This window comes from Pongo pygmaeus, chromosome 7 (assembly GCF_028885625.2).
Source record: "Pongo pygmaeus isolate AG05252 chromosome 7, NHGRI_mPonPyg2-v2.0_pri, whole genome shotgun sequence".
In the NCBI taxonomy this organism is placed as follows: domain Eukaryota; kingdom Metazoa; phylum Chordata; class Mammalia; order Primates; family Hominidae; genus Pongo; species Pongo pygmaeus.
The window spans coordinates 440,386-463,267 of NC_072380.2; the positions used below are offsets into that span (position 1 = coordinate 440,386).

General features: G+C 50.5%; 2 protein-coding genes across 8 annotated transcripts in view; both read right to left on the minus strand.

Moving 5' to 3' along the window:
- Positions 1–16,832: 16,832 nt before the first annotated feature.
- On the minus strand, positions 16,833–20,976 carry LOC129042597 (uncharacterized). Its single transcript, XM_054498811.2, is given in 2 exon segments — positions 16,833–17,259; positions 17,262–20,976. Coding segments are annotated over 2 exon segments (723 nt in total). The 5' UTR covers positions 17,950–20,976; the 3' UTR covers positions 16,833–17,224.
- A 929-nt stretch (positions 20,977–21,905) lies between these two features.
- Positions 21,906–22,882, minus strand: part of ERICH1 (glutamate rich 1) — a 59,363-nt gene continuing 58,386 nt past the window's right edge. For all 7 annotated transcript variants that reach the window (XM_063668495.1, XM_054498807.2, XM_063668494.1 and 4 more), the window contains one exon: positions 21,906–22,380. In XM_063668495.1, coding sequence (XP_063524565.1) covers positions 22,307–22,380 — 74 coding nt within the window. In that variant the 3' untranslated portion in view covers positions 21,906–22,306. The remainder of the gene's footprint in view (positions 22,381–22,882) is intronic.

The following is a 22,882-nucleotide window of genomic DNA, read 5'->3' on the forward strand; positions in this document are numbered from 1 at the left end:
AAAGCCCTGGTCTTGGATTCTGCTTTTTCTACTCAGATAAAGATACTCGGATCTGGGTCTGAAGCGCAGGCTGTGTTCCCACTCATCCCATCACGGAGCGTCTGTGACCCCAGGTCATGCTGCCTATTCTTCCCAGGCTGCAAATACCAATGTATACCATCAGGATGAAGTATCTTCCTAGAATAAGTGATAGAGAAATAAATGAGGAGGTGATTTGAAAAGCACTTTGAACTAAGAATTCTGAGCCTCTGGGCTGTCACTCTGGGCAAACCCCAAAATATCAAAGAGCCTGTCTGTCATCAGCCACCAATCCAGTTAGCAGACACGACCGAGCACCTGGATTCGGAGGCAGCTGCCAATCCAGTTAGCAGACACAAATTTAGAGGCAGCCCTGTTTTTCAGTCCCAGCTCTGTTGTTTACTAGCCTCCTGGCCTTAATTAAGTTTCTTATTTCCTGAGCTTGTGTTTCCAGGTAAGATTCTCAAGAGACAAAAGAGAATAATGCTCCCTAAAAGCTGCCGCACACATGCCCTGTGTGTGCCTGTGACGTGTCCCAAGCCCTGATGGGGAGTGGCTGATTTTGTAGCACACAGCTGTCCTCCCCACTTTACAGAGGAAGAAACTCAGGGGGCTGAAATACTTGCCTGAGATATGGAAGCAGTCAGTGGCAGAACAGGGAGATAAACGAGAAACGGAGTGGAATGCCGCCTAATCAAAGGACCTCTGTGGAGAAGGTCCTCATGAAAAGGCAGCAGGTGCTCCTTTTTTATAGCAAAAATGTTAATTCTTTCTATTTCGGCTGAACTTTTCACATCCCAGTTCCTCTCTGGAGCTGCTGACACACAAGCCCCAGGTGGCAGCGTGAGCTCCCTCTGCCTGCTTATGTTTTTTTCTTGCTTGTGACCCAGAAAAATTGCCAAAGTCAAGGAACATTCTGTAATGAGATTTTACTATGAAAGAGGAGATTTACTCCCGTGAGTGTCAAATGGCACAACTTGTTTGTCAGCTAAGACCGCTGCTTTCCAGTCCTAATTCTGTTCTGGTAGATGTTTTAAGTATTTCATTTTTGTTTTGTTTCTAGTGAGAATGTAATGTGATATGAGGCTAACCTCAAGCTGCAGATGTAGAGAATCATCTGGAATTATCACAGGGCGTTGCCCTGCGAGGATCTGGGCACTCTAGGTGATGAGTGGCACCTGCATGAGAATGTATGGATGGAAAGAGTCCATGTAGATTATGAGATTCCTGAGTCCGTGTCATAGGTGTTGGTTCCTTGGGGATGGACCTGGAATACTTTTCCACGTTGGGTGCAGCTGGGACTGAAGTTCTTTCAATTTGATTTTGACAATGAGCCGATAAAAGCTGGAAACACCAGACAATTGAAAATACTAGAAATTGTTAATTTTCTTAAAAATCTCAACTTTGTTTCAATTAAGACTTCAAAACCACTGCTTCCAGAGTCAGTGAGTTTTGAGGGAGATGTGGAATGCAACAAAACACTCCAGGATAGTTCAGCTCACTTTTCGGCCTCACGTGGGATTTGCTCTGATGCTTTGCTCACCCCTATTTATTAGGAGAAAACTTGAGTTAGCCCCTCGCAGCCACTCCCAGCTTCTCACTTCTGGAGGTGGTTGATGTTTCCTTACTTACTCCGGACAGGTGGAGGCAGAGGACTTGGCATTTAATCTATAATTTTACATAGAAACAGAGACACCGGTGGAAAACAATGGGTCATTTGCTGGAGTCTGACCACGAGTTGATTTTTCAAATTTCCTTAATTCTAGTGGAGGAAAGTGGTACAAATCTGTGTAATTAATAATGCCACAGCAAACAATCTTCATACTTTAAAAAGAAATCAGCCATTTAGGAGGCCACTTAGTGGCCAAATATAAGCGGTGTTTACAGGGCCTCATTTTCAAAATTAAAAGAGAAAAAGAAATCCCCAAGCCCCTTAAGTAGAAATCTTGAGGAAATTGATGCAAAGTTACATTGACAGCCTTAACCCTGGCTGGCTTTAATTAGCTTGGTAAAGGTTAATAGTTTGTATGGTAACGTATTTCCTCAAAGGTCTCTCTCATTCCACATCGAAAGACCTTTTCACACAGATTATTCAAATTATAGCTTAATAATATTTCTTGATTAATTGTACTGGGAGGAGGCAGTGTGTCTAAGCGTGATCTAACCAGTGGAGAACGCAGTGGCCGTCAAGCCTGGGTATGCTGGCGGCGGAGCTCCTCCTGGAGGACCCCTCCCCCTCCCCGCCGATTCCTCTCCTGTCTGTGTTTTCCAGGCTCATCTCAGATGCCGCCTCGTTGATGAAGCTCTCTTTGGTCCCCACCCAGACCTCATCAGAATCAACGCCCCTGCGCTGTGCCAGCCAAAACCCTACAGTGCCTCTGGCTGCATGCAGTCCTTTCTTCTGACCCCATCTCGTCCTCCAGTCTCCACTGGTCTCAGGTCAATAGCTTTTTCCAAGGAGGCATCTATTAAATGTTTAAAGAATAGATCGCAGCTGCTCAGAGCAGTGGGAGACCACGTGTGAAAACGGCTTGCCTGGCGGCCTGTGCCCTTGCAAGTTCCTGATTCAAGGAGCACTTAGGGAAGGCCCAGAGATGATTTCACTTTGGGTGAGCACATCCAAGAAGGGGCAGGTGCAGATTCTTCACAAGCCCTCCTTGGACACTGGCCCACCGTCCCAGCACTTAACGTGACTGGCCCAGGTGGCAGAGGCACTGGTGTCCATCAGGGCCTGCAGGTCGGGAATGCACACTGCTAACTGCAATTTGCTTTGCTCTAATTCATCTTAGGAGAATTGCTGCAAAGAACATCCCTAAAAAGAATATCAGGGTCTGGACTTTTTTTTTTTTTTGAGACAGAGTCTGGCTCTGTCGCCCAGGCTGGAGTGCAGGGGCGCGATCTCGGTTCACTGCAAGCTCCGCCTCCCGGGTTCATGCCGTTCTCCCGCCTCAGCCTCCCGAGTAGCTGGGACTACAGGCGCCCACCACCACACCCGGCTAATTTTTTGTATTTTTAGTAGAGACGGGGTTTCACCGTGTTAGCCAGGATGGTCTCGATCTCCCGACCTCATGATCCACCCGCCTCGGCCTCCAAAAGTGGAAATTTTGGGAGGGACAAAGTGCTCGCAGGGACGGGAAGCTGGCGGGGTACAGGCTGCGGTGCGGCACAGGGGGACCAACCAGAGGGAAAGGCTGACCCCCTGGGTGCCTCAGAGTCTGGCACATTCCAGCCTCTCCATGATCCGGCTCTCATGGGAGGCCCCATCCAGGGGGCATTTTGCAGACTGGGGATAGGACTGTCACGGTGATGGGGGGCACTGATGGTCACCCCCGTGCAGGGGCCTGGGCCGAAGCTCCGCCCCTCCTGCCGCTGCCGGCTGGGCCCTGGCAACTCCCCTGACCCCCTCACCTTTGAAGAAAACCACATTCCCGCCAAGCCTTCCTCAAAAGATGGTCTTGGTGTCCATGTCTGTGTCTCCGGACTCTGAGCGATGGGATGGCGTCTGGAATGTCACTGAGCCATCTGCGATTTCGGGAGCTTGTGGCATGTGGCGTCAGGCATGGGGCAGCTCCCCAGGGCTTCTGGACGGTTGTAGGCGCAACTTCCTTTTGTCTCTCCTTTTTACTGTAGTGAGGAAGCAGCATTCAGATTTGAAAATCATGTTTATAAGTAGATGCTAAACTCAAATGATAAGATGTGTGACCGAAAAAGGAGGCACGGACTCGGCGCCTGGAGAAACACCCGGAATCCTGCTCCCAGCAGGATGCAGCCCCCTGAGCACAAGCACCGTGCGCCTGACAGGACGGGGGCGGCTCTCCGGGAGCAGGAGTCCTGTGGACTTGGTGGGGGGGCACACTGGGCTTTCTCCAGCTGATCTTACATTTTAAGTAGGGACAGAAATCGGGGAAGGTGTCTGCTATGTTAAGTCTTGGCCGCATGGGGCCACTGCTGCAGGGATCACTGTGTGGCCTCCTGGCCCCGTCCTAAGGCGAGTGCCTGGCCTCCTGCTCGTCTGGCCTGCGGCAGGCTGGCTTCAGGGCTCCTGCAGAAGGTGGCTCCTTCTTCCTTCCCATATGCTGTGGTCATCGTCTCTTTGTAAATTCAGTCCCTCGCTGGGGCCCACAGGTGGTGTTTTCTTGCTTGTGACGCTGAAAAATTGTCAAAGTGAAGGAAGATTCTTTAATGAGATTTTACTATGAAAGAGGAGACTTACTCATGAGAGTCAAACAGCACAACCCGTCTGTCAGCTAAGACCACTGCTTTCCAGGCCTAATTCTGTTCTGGTAGATGCTTTAAGTATTTCATTTTCATTTTGTTTCTAATGAGAACATAATGTGATACAAGGCTAACCTCAAGCTATAGACGTAGAGAATCGCCTGTAGCAAGTTAACAGGACTCCAGCGCCTTCCAGGAGCTGTGTGAGTGGTGTTCAGGGCCCAGCTGCGTCTCTCCCTCTCTGCCCCAGCATTGGTCTTAGGAGGAAAACATCCAGCCTGACCCGTTCTATGACAGATGTGTTGCCAACCTATCCAAGCCTGACCCGTTCTATGACAGATGCGTCGCCAACCTATCCAAACACTTCTCTCCCCGCAGCAGGTCTTGGGGCTCCTAAGTGGACCTGGGGTGAGTGGGGCAAGGTTTACCAGCAACGCCTACATATGCGTTTCAGGCTCAGCCCTGCACCTGCTTCCCAGCAAGCCCAACAGATGCTGAGCACTCGCGGGAGGCTGGGCCCCGAACACACTGTCTGCTCTCTCAGAGGCAGGAGCTACAGGGCCCAGGACCAGAAGGAATGAGATCCTTCTCCTCCCACGGGCTGGTTACTGCTGTAATCTCTCCTCTTTGCTTTCTGAAAAATGAAATTTTTATCAAAGGCCTGAGTCAGGGTGAGGGGATTTCAGAGGCAAATTCCACACAGAGCAGTGAACCTGAGTTTCGCTGGCCCCAGTGGGGAGGTGGGTGCGGCCCTCTGCAGGGAAGGCCCCTTTCCCTGGGCTGGCACTGGAGTCCGCGTTGAGCTGTGACCTCACAGACATGCTGTCCTTACATCGGGACGCACCTGCAAGGAGACCCAGTCCAGTTCCCACTGGAAACACGAGGCCTGCGCCTGGGCCTTGTGGACTTTGCCCCACAATGATTTCCTGTTGTTGAAAAAACTTTCAATCTAACTTTCCCCCAAAATAACACAAGCAGGGTTTATTCTGGTATTTTTAACGCAAGAGATGCTTTGATTATTTAGAAAATACCGCATGCCTGATACTGTGCTTGAAAAGGTAAATCTCTTGAACTTTATGGCAGAGAGTCGTGTTTTCCTTACTGTCCCCTCAACCCTCATCTTTCTTCTGAAGGAATTCTACAACAGACCTGCAATCATCCTGCCATTCTTCCCCCAGCCCTGACCCGCTTCCAGGGCGTGGCTGACCATGGTGTCAGGAAGGCCTCCGTGGTGTCAGGGAGGTGACCGTGGAGGCTTGGGAGTTGGCGGGAATTTGAATTTCTGTAATTTTGCTTTGCTGCCCAGGCTGGTCTCAAACTCCTGGAAGCAATCCTCCCACCTCAGCCTCCCTAAGTGCTGGGATTACAGGCATGAGCCACGGTGCCCAGTGCAGAAATCTGAATTTCTAGGACTTTCAGCTCCTGGTATCTTTCACCGCAGCTCTAGCCCTGCTATCCACTTCACATCTGGCCCCCACTGGCTCCTTCTCTTCTGAAATGGAACCTGGCGCTAATTGGATGATCAGGCATTTCTGCGTGTTGAGTGCCGCGTCTGTACATCTGTGAGATGCACTGAGATACATGTTTTTGGCACTGGCTGCTCTTGTTTGTCTCCAACACGCAGTTACTCCAGGATGAAATGCAGTGGAGAAACATGGATTGTTTAATTAAAGCAGGAGCTGTTATAATTCTTTCTCTGAAGGTTTGGCATTGGCCTTGCAAGGTGGCGGCCATCATCAAAGGTTATCAAAACTCACTTGCTCCTCAGCAGGGGCTTAATGACATCTCCATGAACTAAATATTATTAGACTCAACCAGGAGAAGACCATGCTTCCTCAAACTGGCTTCACAATGCCACAAACTAGAGTGACTTTGAGAAAAACTGGTTAGAGCGATTCAAAAGCTCTAATTAAAAGGAGAAAAAAGAACATTTTTCCCTGCCTGCAGCAGCCGTATGTATTCAGGGTGATTCTCCATAGATTAAAAAAAAAAAAGATCCTATCAAGAGTAACAATTTAAGTCCTAGAAAAATCTTTAGCTCTCACAAAGACTAAAATTGGGAAATTTGCCTAAACTGGTGTTTAATTAAATGCAGAACAGAAATCCATTTTGGAAACTGCATTTTATTCCCAAGTAAGAAAACTGGCATCGGGGGGAACTGATGGAAGCTGCCAGGCACATGAACTATGTCCCAACAGCCCCAGCCTGTCCTTGGGTCCTGTGGCCGAGCCCCTTCCGCAAGGCTGGACACTGATGGAGCTGCGCAAACCGCAGCCCCATTCTGAGGGCCACGTCCACTTGGAGGTACATCAGAGCCCCGGCTTGCCCCAGCTTCCCCTGCACCTACACTTGCTTGTCATGAAGAAGACGGCAAAGGAGGGCCTGGTGGTGTCTGCTGTGAACAAGAATACAGGTGATACGCGACCTCTGCAAATTCCCTGCTGGTGCCTCCGGTGAGCGTCCAGTGAACCAGGTGCTCCAGGGGTGCAGAAGTGTGCTGCCCACACCTGGTCTTGCTGGCAAACAGGCTCATCCCAGAAGTCACGTGGCAAAGCAATTCCCGTCAGTTAATCTGTGCCGAGGGCCTACCAAGCACTCCACGTTCATACAGGGTCCTCATTTAATCCTCCTCAAAATCTTGTGAGGGTGAGCGTCATCCCAGTGTTCAGGTGTGGACACCAAGGCTGAGCATATTGAGGTAGCCTGTCCATGCAGGTGGAGGGAGTCACGCTCAGGCCCTTGGCACGCCCTTGGCAGCGGTTACACGCCCTGCTTTCAGAGACAGGTAGGGTCATCATAACAGTTTCTGAGTCACAAGGGGGAGGGATCCTACCTCTCAGGAAGTGAATCCTGTCATGCCACTGGTTGTCTCTGAACCACAACTGTTACTCACAACGGAGGCACTGGCGACAAGACACGTGAACCTTACCAAGTGGATGCTGAGTCTGTGGTCTTAATAAAATCCAGAATTAGGCAAAGAGGAGGGTCTGGCACGAGTTTGAATGAATTATACCTCGACACTGGACTTGCCCAAGGGTCAGGAGTTTGAGTGAATTTTACCTTGGCACTGGACCTACACAAGGGTAGACATTTGTGTGTAGGATAATTTAAAAAGGACTTGAAATTTGAAAAGAAATTTAAATTTAAATTTTAAAAGAACTTGAAAATTGACAAGGAAACAGTGAGTAACACTGGAAAGGCAGAAGATAGCACAGTGGGTCCGCTAGGAGGGGAAAACACTAACAAATGGACCCTTCGTGAATGGGTCACAGGTGACCCGGGAAGCCGTCTGGCAGCCCTGATGGAGTCTGGCCAGCCCACTCTCCTGGATGAGCCCCAGAAACACTCCCCACAGTCTCCCAAGGTGGCATCCTATGGCTGTTCCCAGGATTTCTCTACGGTATCAGGGAGTATCATCATTAGGGGAGCTGTAGTTGTGGGGTGACAGGTTCAGGGGAGATGGGGCTCTGCCCACGGGGCCAGCTGGACTCTGAGTCTTTCAGTCTCGATCTACTGCTGCCGGACGGTCTCTCCCCGAGGCTGAAGCTGGTTCCCTACAGCCATGTCACAGGACTCCAGCCCCTGGGAGGAGGGACGGGAGATGGGTAGACAGATTTTTCATAAGGGCCTGGCCTGAAAGTTGCAGCCTTTGCTTTCCCTCAGGACCTCACTGGCCAGAACACAGTACATGGCCATGTGCACCTGCAAGTTAAAACTCACTGCATCAGTTACTGAAAGGAGGAGGGTGGAATGGACATGAGGACAACTCGTTTCTGCCACATCAATGGAAACGTACAGTGTGGCTGACACAAACGACGGCATGTCAGAGAGCAGCTAGAATCCATAGTGAGGTGCACAGACAGCAAAATGTGTGCGCATCTTAGAAACAGGCTGTAAAGAGGCGACAGGAAGCAAAAGGCAGGACACTGCTCACCTGAAGGCTGCTGTGGCCTGAATGCGTCCCCTCCCCAGAAAGTTAGCCCCTTCACAGTGGGCTTCCCAGCACCCAGAACTATGGGAAATACATTTCTTTTCTTTACGGATGAACCAGTCTCGGGTATCGTGACAGCAGCCCAAGGTGGACCCACACAATCATCCTGAGCACTTTAATGGAAACGAATCAAATCCACACATCAGGCCCACGGCAAGGACGCTGACTGCAGGGCGCAGTAGGGGAGGTGCTGGGGACCCATAGGGCTGACACAGTCGTGTCCCAAACTGGACACAAATCACACAGCTCCCTGTGGCCGAGGTCACCAGAGGAAAGAAAAAGCAAAAAAAAAAAAAAAAAAAAAAAAAAAAAAAAAAAATAGAGCAGACATCTGAACAAAAGGGATTTTTAATCCCAAGTATGAAGCCAGGAAGGAGCTCGCTGGTTCTCTCCTTCGCTCCAGCGTGCACTATGTGTGAACACAGCACTGTCCTGTGGGCACCAGCCTGGCACCACCACTGCCAAAGTGCATCTTAAATGCAAAACAGCAAATCACGCTTCTGTGTTTTCATTTTGAAAATACTGGAAAGAAACCTCCTTTGCAAGTGATTGAAACAGTTATTTTATATTTTGATGACTGGGCGAAAACCACATTTCAGAGATGAAAATTAAAGAGGAAATTTAACAATTGCATGATGATAGTAGATTGAAATATAAAATACTGGGAATCTAATAATTTTCTGAAGGCAAAAATAGCAGTTCTGGCATTTCCCATAAATCTATACACAGGACATTTTCCCGCCTATCATCTCTTTGCATATTTTTAAGTGGATTAGTTCTGACGGGTGTGTTCAGGGATATTTGCATACTAGTGCAAATATGTTAAGCTCAGCAGGGTGATTTCCCAAATTCATTCAAATGCTATTATTGATAACAGGATTTTCTGTGGAACTGTGTGCCACTGTGGAAGGGCTGATCTGAGTTACTGCCTGTACAGACACAGACGCACTTTATTACCTGGATGAATTTAGACATGGGGGGCAGGAAACTGTGAGGCCAGGCTTTCCTCCTGTCCACCAGCATCTACCAGCATCCAGGGAGAGCAAGAGATGGCATATCTGTGCCAGTGCAGCTGTCTTTAGAATAACCAAATATTTAGCTAAAATAACACATACCTATTTCTTTGCATTTCACCCTGAAAACAACAAGAATAGAGTTTGCGGAGGGGCTTTTACGCTCACAGGGTGGTAAACTGGCTTCTCGGCTAAGAGCGGGGCTTGCTTTTATTCTATGCTGTCCTCAAGGTAGAGCACAGAGAATTCCAGGGTGGGCGTATCCTGCGCATTGTGGAAATGCTCAGAGCCCCTGGGCCCTGGGGGGAAGATCCACAGGGGAGAGGTGAGCCCTGTTGTCACCTCTGTTGGATGTCCAGGACCGTACCTCTCCCGGGGGAGGGGGATTGGGTGGGGCCGCGCCGGCTGCTCTGAGCCCTTCCCGCAGGAAGGTGGGCTCAGATCATGAAGCACTCCCTCCAGGAGGCAGGAGCTGGAGACGGGGCTCCAAGGCTCTGCGGCCCCTGGCTGAGCAGTGTGACCATGAGCGCAGGCACCATCCATCCACGTGGAGACAGAGCAGCCGCACAGGGCGGACTGCGTATCAGAGCAGGTGAGCTGACAGCTAGGCTCCAGCAAGAGCTTTCCAGGAATCGGTGTCAGGGCTGGGAGGAGCAGTGGACCCAGGTTGGGAGGAGACGCGGCAGGACTGGGCCTGGGGAAGCGTGTGCTGGGCATCAGGGAGAAGACGGCAGCCGCAACATCTGACACCTGGGGCTGCAGAGCCTGAGCACCCCAGACCGGGCCCGGCGAGGGCGGCCTCCCTGCGCTGAGCATGACCTGCGTGTCCTGCGCTCGGCTTTGCTGCTCGTTCAGAAGAACAAGGCCGGCGGGTTGTGGTCTCGGTGCTCACTCCATGCCGGGAGCGCGCAGAGCTGAGTGCGTTTCAGTGTGCGGCACAGCATGGAGCCTGCGCTCCTCTCTGCACTCGAGGGAGCTGTTCCCGTTCCGGGCTGTCGATGAGGACGCCGGCTCCGCCAGGCCGAGTCAGCACTCTGTCCCCGGGGTCTGACTCCGTGGCCCCTGTCCTCGCTGGGTCTCCCTGTTCCAACTTCAGTGACACAGTCTCAGGAGAGGGTGCAGGCAGAACGGGCTTTCCTTTTTCCTGCCCTGGGGGTTGACATCTGCCTCACGGATGCCACCGAAAGGGCAGCCCTTGTCGCCTTAACTCGCTTTTCATCTCAGTTACTGTCCTCGGCAGGACATCGTCACATCCTAAGGTGAGGCTGAAATGGGCTTGAGCTCCCAGCAGCAGCCGCCCCGGTGGCTGCAGGTGCCCCCGAGGCCGGCCCCAGACACTGAAAGGGAAGCAGCCAGCCTGGCCAGGGAGGAACCGGTGTCAACGCGCTCAGATTCCAGAGCCGGCACCGTGCCGAAGGGCAGGAGAGAAGGAGGACATGAGGCGCAGGACGCAAGTTCAGGCCACCCTGACCCTGAAGAGGGTGCAGCCACCCCGCAGCGCACGCTGATAAAAGGGTCTCTTCTGTTGTGGGCTCCGAGGCCTGCAGAGCCGAGACCTGACCTGATAAAGCCAGAGCAAGGGGCTGCAGCCACCGCAGGAGGCTTCACCGCTTCACGGTGAAAGGTCCGAGTGAGAGCCCTGGAGTGTGTTATCCCAGGGGAGCTTGAATGTGACTGAGAAATAGATCTGGGGTCCTGTCACCAAGGCGGTATATAAACAGTTTACAAATGACAGCAGATACGAATCATCGAAGCCAGGCGGAACACCCCTCGTTCGTGCACGATAGAGCTCTAGTCTTGCATGGGTTCAAGGGTTTAAGGAAGATGCGTTGTTGGGGAGCCACAGTCCCTGGCTTATCACACATCTTGCCATGGCTTGATTCAGGCCAACATTGATACTGCATTTCAGTTAAGTTGAATTTGACGCTGCAAGTCAATGTCAGTTGTTTTGGGCTTCAGTTCATGTCTGGTTCAGCTCAAGTTGTTAGTCCAGGGTTGGGAAGAGGAGTGGCGCTGGGCTTAGGGGTCCTCATCTCCCAAACCTGCCTGACACTGTGACACTGGGTTGGGTGGGAGTGGGAAAAGAGGGGAAGGGATTCTGAAAATACTAATTCTAATTTTGCAATCTATCTTTACAAATATCCCAGGGCTCCTTGGAGAAGCAGCTGATCCCAGCTCTGGGGCACAGAAAGTTTCCGGTAAGCCTGGGGCTTCGGGTTCTTCAGAGCAAGAAAGTGCCCTTGGCAATGGGGCAGGTGGAGAAGATGCAGGAGCCAGCCTGGAGCGGCTCCCACTGGCCAAAGAAGAACCTGGGAGTCCACGAAGTGGGAAGGGGGATTAGGGAGAGAGACAGAGAGCTGGGGGCAGGGGAAACAGGAAAGCCTGAGAGAGAGCTGGTGGGCAGGGACAGGAGAGCCAGACAGCGAGGGAGACGGGCAGGGTGGGGGAGAAGACTGAGGGGAGAGAGAGGCTGAGATGGAGTGGGAGGGGAGGGCATCTGCTTTCCCTTCGGCGGCCACTCTGACATCATTGTCAACTCTTTCCTCGGAAATCGGTGAGGAAAGGGATTGACTTCAGCAGCTCCCCCTTGCTTAAGAGAAAGTGTGTTTCTTTTCCTCTTGATGAGAAAAAAGCCCTTTTCACAGAGTGCTTGGTAATAAATGTGGCAGGAATGGTGAAATTAGAAGATCAACTATTTTGCAACCCGAATGAAGGCACTGATTTGGGAAAAGGCCGTTGGCAGTTACTGAGGCATCCGGGGACCTGGAGGCAGAGCATTTGCGGGCGCTGGGGCATCTCTGCATAGGTTTACCACCGACAGCTCTGCACTCACCTCCTCAGACAAGCGATTGCCCTGGTGCTCCATGCCACCCCATTGACGCCTTCCCTGAGCTCACCCTGCACCCACGTGCCCCCTGAATCCGATGCCTGCAGACCTTACTTCCGGTGGCAGGAAACGCAGCCGGCAGGAGGAAAGGTTACGTGATGGAGGGAGAAGCTGTTCCACAGGAGCAAGACTGTGGCCTGGGCCGTCAGAGTCACCACCTTTAGGGAAGCAGTGGATGGAGATAAATGAGACAACACAGGCTCACAACCAAATGCAGAGCCCGACTGTTGTTGGTCGCTGGTTGGAAAGATGTGCTGGGGACAGTGGAGAAATCCAGATAGGAACGGAGTGGAGTTGATATCACATAAAGTGAACACGAGCTTGCCTGGGATGGTTCTGGCTCACACCTGCTGTTTTGGCATAATTATTAATCCCACCTCATTCACTTTCCAAAGTGTCGTGTTCTGGTGATAATTCCTATGGTCATTCAAAAGCTGGGGAATTGGTGTAGTTGTCTTAGGCATGAATAATAGTGTTGAGCTTACAGGGTGTTTTCATTCCTAGGAGATGCCTCAGGCTCAGAGAATTTAAGCTACTTGGAGAGACCAGGGGCACACAGCTCATATGATGTAGAACTGGTTTATAAAAACTGTGGTAAACAAAACAACCCAAAAAGTAGGCACGGGACTGGAATGGACACTTCTAAGAAGATAGACAAAGGTCAACACGCACGCAAAAAGACGTCCGGCACCACTAATCAGCAAGGAAATACAAATCAAAACCACGAGGTGCTGCTTCATAACCATCAGGATGATTATCATATATTTTTGCAAACCAGAAATAAGTGCTGGAGAGGATGAGGAGGAATGAGCACACTCATGTGCTGCTGCTGAGAATGAAAAATGGTGCAGCCATTGTGGAAGATGGGGTGGAAGTTCCTCAGAAAATGAAACCCAGATTTAATTACCGTATGATCCAGCCCTTCCACTTCTGGGCATAAACCCCCAAACTGAAAGCTAGAACTCAACAGGTGCTTGTACACCCATGTTCAGGGTAACATTATTTTAACAGCCAAAAGGTGAAAACAGCACCATGTCCATCTACAGATCAATGGACAAACATAATGCCATGTGCTAACGCGAACTAAATATGGCCTGAGAAGGACACCAGGATGTCTATATTTGAGTCCTTGTGGATGAACTATAACCTACCTTAATAGCAGACAGGACTGAAAACCTAATTCAGGAGTCTGCGCCTGTAACAGTGGCCGAGTCTTGACCAATCCCAGCAGCCATACGTCAACCATGCATAGACTGCCGAGTGTTCAAACTGTTCCAATAAGGCAAACACCAACCTGGAACCAATCTAGCTGTTCTGTACCTCACTGCTGAGTTCTATATATCACTTCTCCTTTTTTTTTTTGTCTATATATTTGTTGTGACCACGAGGCATCCCTGGAGTCTCTCTAAATCTGCTGTGATTCTGGCGCTGCCCGATTCATGAATCATTCATTGCTCAATTAAACGCCTTTAAATTTAATTCAGTTGAAGTGTTTCTTTTAACAAATGGAATATGATTCGGCCTTAAAAAGGAGGGGAGTCTGGACACAGGCTATAACACAAGGAACCCTGAGGCTGTTATGCTGGGTGAAATGAGCTGGTCACAGAAGGACAAATCCCCGGAGGGGTCGGAGCCACGGACACAGAAAGTAGGATGGTTGGTGGCTGCCAGGTGCAGGGAGGGGTGCGGAGTTCCTGTCTAATGGGGACAGAGTTTAGGTTTGGGAACTCTACATTTTAAAATGTAAATTTTACAGTATGTGTATCACAATACAAACGTATTTTTTTAAGTGTAGTAGACTTTGCCTCAAAAGCCCCAGTTCCTCCAATCTAAATAAGAAAATAATGCAAAATACGCCAAAGGCTTTAAGATAGTTTGTTCATCCGAAGGCAACGTAACAGTTCACAAATAAAGGAATAGCTAAGTTAATTGAGGCCCGTTAACTTACTAGCATATTGTGCTACCATTAGGATGGATGGCCAGGAAGCTCCTTCAGAAGCTTGGTAAGAGAAAACCTGGAGTGACTGGAGGGGCAGAGCTAGGACGGGGCCTCCTCCCAGGGGCTGTGGCACTGGAGAGGGCTGTTTCCCAATCTGGGTGTGGGTTACAGGGGTCTCGGCATTTTGTGAGAATTCAAGGAGCTGTGACATTATGTTTTATGTACTTTTCTGTATGTATGCTATACATCAAAAAACATTGACTACAGTTTTAAATAAATTAAAAAATTATGGATCCATATTGGCAACTATGTAAAGACACACACTGAAGGGAAAGATGGAAAGGAACCTCCCACCGGCTACCAGAGATGGCTTAGGTGACATCCCCCCCAGGCTGCCATGGAGACGTCCCCACAAGGACTTGGGCCGACACCACAGTGTCCCCGTTGCTGCGAGGGGCAGGCAGTGGTGTCCATGGTGGCAGTGCAGGTGGATACACCATGGGTTTGCCGCAGGAGAGGACCCCCCAGTGGCTGCTGTCCCCGCGAGGGAACCTGAGGCGGGAACACCTGCCAAGCTGGAGACAGTGGGTCACAATGGCTTTGCTCGTGGTGACCAAATCCTCTCAGGCTGGATGCCACCCCCTGGGGAGTTGCACCCTGGTGCTCACTTGGGCACTTTAATTATCTTTAGTAACAAATTCCCTTCAGCCCAACTCACTACAGAAAGCCGTGGAGAACAACAAAAAGGAAAACCAACCCCGAGTGGTCTCCGCCGAGCCCAGATGCACGACGGGACCTCAGGCCAAGCCCACGCCAAGTCAGCCCCAAGGGACTAGGAAGAGCAGCCGCGTTTGATTTTGTTCTTCAGCTCTGCCTTTCTAACAGCAAGGACTTGGCTGTCTCTAGACAGGAGACAGACGCTGTCCAACTTATTCTAAAATTCTCTTTCACTCTTACGCTCAGACGCCCTTATGCCACAGGCAGGTTGTAAGCAAATCCAACATGGCAAATAGTAATTAAGCCTGCAGAGAGGATTTCTGTATGTCAGCACACCCAGGACTGCATGTAATAGGAGTCTCACTCGTTTTCGTTTGCCCGTCTCTCACATAGGCTTAGGTTCTTACCTACATGTGCGTTTCGTGTTCTGGACGATGGTGCACCAGCACCTGCCCTTGCAGGAGCTCCTCTTTTCTTCTTTGCTGTGGTCAATTGCTGGGACCCAGGAGCTGAGTGGATCATGCAGCAACCTTCATCACGGGGGATCATTCTGGGGGCATGTGTGGCCTTTTCTCTGGCTTGCTCGCTCCTCATCTGCATTCATTCCGTCCTCTGCATTCCGTCCTTCCTTCCTTCCTCTGTGCCCCACTTCCATTCCACTCCTCTCTCATGCAGTCACACACGGTAGACAGTGTATTATTCAAATACATTCTTGCAGAATTTCTATTGTTGTACGTGCCTCATTTTTAACTCATGACCATGTTTTTCATGACACATCCTTTCCTGTCTTACTTTTCCCTCCACGCACGCAGGTGCAGAGACCGCCCATCCACTATACTGTTCTCGCAGTTACACCCAATCCCAACAGGTCCCTCCCCCTGCCCAGGTGGACACCAGGGGCTCCCTCTTCAGCCTCCGCAGATGATGCTGCAGGGCTGTCTCTGTGCCTTCCAGACTTATGGCCTGAAGACTCCCCCAAATCAGGCTGTAGAGCTTCCCGCCAGGTGTGAACTGACCGTGACCACAGCCATTCTCAAGTCTTCTCTGAATGGCCTCGCTGCTGGCACGGTTCTCGAGGGACATGCCCCTCATCCCCACAGCATCTTCTAAACTCCCCTGGTTCCTCCTTTTTCTGTTTTCTCCTACAAGCCTCCCGTCTGGGTGCTCAGTGCCAGTGGCTGGATCCCTCCTGCAAAGCTGCTCCTCCCCTTCAAAATCCGCAAGTCACCTGTGGGGTAAGGTGAGGCTTCGGGACTCTCCCCTTCCCCAAAATATCCGACCCGGTGATTTTAACATCCGGATCATCCTTGTTGGGTTTGGTTATTATTCCCTTGGGGACGACAAAGCACTTTTCTAATTCTGTCATCTCTATGTTTGCCCCAGTTTTTTGTGAGTAGAGCTTTCTCCTCCTGACCCTCCCCACCTGTGCTCTGGTGCTATGGACCATGCGCTGTGGATTACACTGCCCTTTGTAATGCATCATCCTCCATTAATGACCTTGTTCGCATTGAGGCTGAAATCAGCCAGGGCTTGCCCCTGGGACCCTGTCACTCTGACAAGTGTGGAAATTTGGGGCTTACTTGCCTCTGGGAATAAAGGACATCCCCACTCATGCTGTGTCTTTCCTGCTGCAGGTCTGGGAAGAACATTTCTACAAGGGGCCTCAGCCAGTGTTGTGCCAAACGGTGCACAGCAGTGGTTCCCGGACTCCTGGCCTCAGGACCCCCTCACTCTGAAGAGCCCCCAGGGAGCCCCCCAGCATGCTCCAGCCTAGAAACCAAAGCAGAAACTTAAACATTATGGATTAATTCATTTAAGATAAACAATACACTCCTTATATGTTAACCTAAATAATGCATTTTAGTGAAAAATAATTTTTAAGAGCAAACAATTTTACTATTATTTAGCAAACGTTTAATAGAATGGGAAAGAGGGGAGTATGTTAATAGCTTTCTCAAATAAATATGGATTTTTTTATACAACAGCAAAGCTCAACAAACTGTAGTTTCTTAAAGGTTGGTTGCAATGTGGAATATGAAACCGTAACAATAATGGTGACAGATACTGCAAGAGTTGAAGAAAGAAGAAAGAAACACGAAAAGCAGCTCAACAGTCTAAGACAGGTTTATTTTGGAGAATCAACCTGAGAGGGGCTTCTGCCCAATTTCGGTCAGGAGCCTTTTCTCTTGGAGACTTAAGGGTATTTAAGAGTTCTGGGAGGGGGAGCTTATCACAGGCTAGGAAGGTTTTTGTGTGGAGGAGAGTCTTATTGCAGGATTGGAGTGTCTCTGTTGGGAGGGAAGGTTATCTCGGGGTTGGCACGTCTCTGGTCAGAGGTTTCATTTGTGGTTTAAGGTCATGCTGACATTAGCCATTAGGCTGATGTTTTGGGGCTGGATTTAGGCAGTTTTGAATCAAGTAGAACTCACAGGGGTGATGCTTGTCTAAGATGATGATGCTCCTGCTTCGTCAATCCAGATGGTGCCATGGTCTCCCTGATGGTAAATCCAGTCTGGGTCTCTGCAGGGAACTGCATCATTGGCCACTGGATTTTGTACAGGGGCTTGATTATGGAGTTCATCGGTATGGGTTTCAGCTGAATGCCAGGGGCGCCCTTTTCATCAGGAGTGAGGGTGGAGGTTAGAATGATATAAATGTCATGCCACGTTAAATTAAAGGACTGAGTAATGTGCAGGAATTCCTTGCGATAATGAGAGGGATTTTCAGAGGAAGATCCCAGATGCTGTTGGATCTGCGACAAATCAGACGTAGCGAAAGGGCCATGAACGCCAGCACTGCCTTTGACCCCAGCCACTCCCAGTGTGCACTGAGCATCCTGGGGAGGGGGTGACCATCGAGATCTCCGGTGTGCACTGAGCATCCTGGGGAGGGGGTGACCATCGAGATCTCCAGGGTGCACTGAGCATCCTGGGGAGGGGGTGATCATCGAGATCTCTGGTGTGCACTGAGCATCCTGGGGAGAGGGTGACCATCGAGATCTCTGGTGTGCACTGAACATCTTGGGGAGGGGGTGATCATCGAGATCTCCGGGGTGCACTGAACATCCTGGGGAGGGGGTGATCATTGAGATCTCCAGTGTGCACTGAACATCCTGGGGAGGGGGTGACCATCGAGGCTTCCTCTGGCCAGCTGCTCCCTGTCTGTCCATCTACCTTCCTTTGTGTCCTCATTCGATCCCTTAGGAGGATTCTGGCCTCAAGCCCCCCAAGGGAAGGGGGCAGCCCCTCGTCAACTCACTGTGCCAGATACAGCTGCAGTGGAACAGGGGCCTGTGCTGAGGCAACGAGGTGGGGCTGAGCTCCCGAAGGCAGGGCCTTCCCCGACTCTCCCCCTGGCCCCTGCCCGGTGTCGTGGCCTCCCCTCCAGCATGTGCTCATGTTCACACACACCTGGGGCCATCACCTGTGATGAGGCTTGGCAGTTGTTATTGTAATATTTGACTTTTAACAAAAGGCAGATTACCTGGGCGGGCCTGACGGAGTCAAATGAGAGCTTTAAAAAGAGGTTCTCCATACCAGAGGGTTCTTCTGCCACCCTGAGGTCGGCTGCCAGGTTGGAGGGGCCACGGGGCTGGGACTAGGTGCCTTGAGGTGTGGCAGCAGCCACAGCCTCAGCCAGCAAGGACACGGAGCCTCTGTCCTGCGGCCACACGAACAGCGTTCTGCTGGCGGCCCGTGAGTCCCCACACAGAGGTCCCAGCCCGGCTGTACTGAATCCCCACCCACAGACACTGTGAGGCGGCAAATGGTGTCGTTTCAAGCCACTGTGCCTGTGGTCATTTGTTAGGCAGAAGAAGAAAATTAATACTTGTTACAATAAAAATTTTGGAATTCAGTTTCCTCCATCCCTGGCCCCGGCCCAAACTGGGAGGAAGCAAGAGATCAAAGAATGGCTGGGACACAGCCTGCCTCGGCAGCCTCAGGACAGTGCTAAGATCCGCAGCTTCCGAGCTGCTTCTACCTGGGCTCCCTGGCTCGTTGCCGGCCATGAGCGATGGGACTGCTCTCCTGGGTGGTTCTCGGGCTGGCTCCGGGTTCCTGGGATACCTGCTCCTCCGCCGGGTCCTGGGCGGTTCTCGGGCAGGCTCTGGGTTCCTGGGATACCTGTTCCTCTGCTGGGTCCTGGGCGGTTCTTGGGCTGGCTCCGGGTTCCTGCGATACCTGCTCCTCCACCAGGCACTGTGACCTTGGCTCGCTCTCGGCCTTCAGGGTTCACGCAGTGGACAAAAGCCCTAAGTAACCTGGTAGGGAACTCAATGCACCACAGTATCCTGTTGACCGGGTTTTGAGGAATTTCTGACCCCTTCAAAGCTGTACCCAATATTGGTGCAAGGCGGGGCGGATGCATGCACGCTTCTTATTTTGGAGGGGGTGGAGCCCATTCCTGCGATTCTCTGAAGAGCCCCGGGATGAGAGGACATGTCACCTGGAGAGTGCTCGGGGCAAGAGCTGCACAAAGAGGCAAAGCCCAGAACTGACCCTGTGGGCCCTGGAGTCTCCTGAAGCCACCACAGTTCTGCCCTGGAGCCTGGCGGCAGCTGGGCCTGGGAAGCAAATTGGAGACGGGCTCGTGCAAGCCCTCCCTTCTTCTCAGGCTCTGCAGACACAGGCGGAGGTCCCAGGGTGCAGGCAGTACTGACGGGCTCAGAAATTCTGTGTTTTTTTCCTTCTAGGCACAACTGTCTTAATATTGGCAACCTGACGACAATTCCTCATGCTCCTGAGTGCTTCCTTCTCTGCCTGTCTTAATTGACATGGTTTACAGAAAAAAAATGACATGAACTGAATGAATATTTTGCACTATTGTAGAAGATAAATTGATCTAATTATTATCTAACTTCAAACACAGTGGAATAAACAGATTATCGTATCTATGCTGACATATTAGAGACGATATTTATTTGCTTTTGTTTTGTAGAAGATGCATTTTCCTTTTTGGAATCAGAATGATACACAAAACGAATTAACCCTGAACATCCCACCTGCTCGACTGTATCCCTATTCCTCAATATTCTCAAGGTCAGGAAAGTGAATGCAGAAGGTTTCGCAAAGTAAAGCCCCACAGGATCACAGAAGCAAGAAGGGAGTCTACAGGGATTCTGTGGAACCCGGGAAAGGGCCACACGTGACCCACCACCCCCCGCAATGGTGCATTCACTTGCAGGGGATGGAGAAGGTGGAGACGGTTCATCATTAAAAGACACAAACGGGACGTTAAGAATAGTAAAATTATGAGTCTGTCAATATTGAATTTATTTTCACATTTGCAAAGCATGTGCTATTAATTAAGAAGCATTTAGGCCAGGTGCAGTGGCTCACGCCACTAATCCCAGCACTCTGGAAGGCTGAGACGGGTGGATCACCTGAGGTCAGGAGTTCAAGACCAGCCTGACCAACATGCAGAAACCCTGTCTCTACTAAAAATACAAAATTAGTCATGTGTGGTGGCGCATGCCTGTAATCCCAGCTGGTTGGGAGGCTGAGACTGGAGAATCACTTGAACCTGGGAGGCGGAGGTTGCGGTGAGCCGAGATCGCACTATTGCATTCCAGCCTGGGCAACAAAAGTGAGACTCCGTCTCAAAAATAAAAAATAAAAATAAAAAATAAAAAAAGAAGCATTTAAACGGGAGGTTTGCAGGCTGGTGCCTCTGAGAGCCCAGGTTCCACAAGGCCATGGAGGTTCTCAGTGGAGGCAGGAGTCCAGCTTGGGCACCACTGCAGCACGGGTTCTTACCGTGGGATGAGCGGCTCCTGGCCACTCCCACGCCTCACAGTGACCTCCGAGTTAGGGGAAGAGAAGGGAGGGCAGGGGTGGACAGGGCACCCTGCAGACAACCACAGCTCCCTGATGCCAAAAGACGGTGGAGCAGTGGCGCCTGCAGCTCCTGCCTCATGTGTGGCCTCCTGGGAACACCCTGTCTGGAGCAGCCTGCGTCCTGTCCTCAGGTGACTCTGGGAAGAGTGGCGTCTGCTGCCACACGCCTGTGCTCCAGGGCCTGCAAGCCGCATCAAGACGGGGACACTGCAAAGCCACTAGATCCAAGGGGACTATTTCCAGAGCCAGAAACATCCCTGTTTCACCTGCTTCCAGAAGGTTCCAGCATGTGGAAGAGACGTCTCTTAGGGACCTGGAGGGAAGTGGCAGGACAGGGGTCGGCAAGGACGCCAGGGCTCCCTTCCCCTCCCTCCACGCTGCCTACCTGAGCATCAGCTTTGGGCAGGGGTGGTCTGGGCTGATGTTCTCCAAAGACAGACAGAAGCAGACAGCAACACTTGAGCAGCCACATCCACCCAAGAGAATGGCCCTGATCAGGGTTGGGGGTGTGGGGAGCCCAGCAGCCCGCCTGGCACCCCCTCAGGATGTCACCATCACCAGGCGACCCTGCAGTTCCCTAGAGGAAGGGAGACGAGCACCCACACAGCGTCTGGGACACAGATGCTCACAGGCAGGACAGGCGGGACAGGGCACATGTGGGTCCTGGAAGGCACAGAGGGATGCTCTCACCACAAACAGGACGAGCGTGGTGGTCCCGGCAAACACACGTGGTACCTTGAATCATGCACCTAAAATGACTAAAATGAGTTGTATGTATGTTTTACCACAATAAAACCCTTTCGATAGAGGCACCTGCCCTCACAAAATGCTGTACCAATTGACTGACGGTTTGGTTTTTTTTTGAGATGGAGTCTCGCTCTGTCTCCCAGGCTGCAGTGCAGTGGCGCGATCTCCGCTCACTGCAAGCTCCGCCTCCCGGGTTCACGCCATTCTCCTGCCTCAGCCTCCTGAGTAGCTGGGACGACAGGCACCCGCCACCATGCCCGGCTAATTTTTTGTATTTTTAGTAAAGACAGGGTTTCACCGTGTTAGCCAAGATGGTCTCGATCTCCTGACCTTGTGATCCGCCCGCCTCGGCCTCCCAAAGTGCTGGGATTACAGGTGTGAGCCACCGCGCCCGGCCTGACTGATGCTTTTCACACTTAGTAATACCAAGAACTGATGACTGCTTCTATCACAGAAAAGAAAATCGAAACAGGAAACACAGGTACCTGATATGATTCACAAAGTAGAGAAGAGAAAAAAAATTCAACTATAATCAAACTACTTAAACTAGAACATTTTAATACCCAGAAAGCATTCTTAAAACAGAGACTTTCAGATACAAGGTGATTCAAAACTTCATAAAAATATATGAGCTTCACACTATACAGTTTAACTTAACAGAATGTCCATTTTCAATTTTTACAATAAGTACAAAAACAGAATCAAGTTTTATGTAGTAATTCAAGACATATACAATTGCAAATAAGTGAAAAATTTCCATTTTACCCCAGTTTCTCATCCAAAGCCTCAGATGGCATCTTGCCCACCAGGAACAAACACATGAATAAATAATACGGCAGAAATGTCTTTCAAGTTCCCAGAGGACTAACTCTAAGCCCATCTCACATTTGTCTTTTAAGTTTTTTTGTTAAAGAGGAACTGTTCTTAAAGAGATATTCCATTTTAGTCACTGCTCTTCTCAGGAAGGATATGTGTGATCCAGTAACTAAAGAAAGCTGAGATTACTCTGGCATGGTCTGGAAAGCAAAAAACACAAAGAAAACAAAAAATAAAACAAAGACAAAAAGAAAAATCGTAAGTTATTATTACGTAGACATGAGCCTTTGGACCCAAAGTGAACTCCCAAATAATCTAATAAAATGCAACTTTGGCATAAAACTGATGTTGAAAGGGACACATTACACTTGTTAATCACACATGACGTAATCAGTATTGGCAACACAATGGCTGAATTCTGAATATTTGTATTTCACTGGGGTATGTACCCTTGGTTCACTGGCTCTATTACACCTGAACTTCAAAACATCACAGTGCAATATTACAGGCTTAACATCAGACCTGGAAGAAAACCCACATACAAACTGGAATGAAAAGGAAATAGAAGTTCATGTCAAGGGTGAACAAGCAGAAAAAAGCCAGAAGTGGAGCCGTAAGTGAGACAACACAGGACCACGTGGCGCCCACGTCATGAAACCAGGGCTGTGGCAGCGCTGGCCAAAGGCAGCCGAGACACCACAA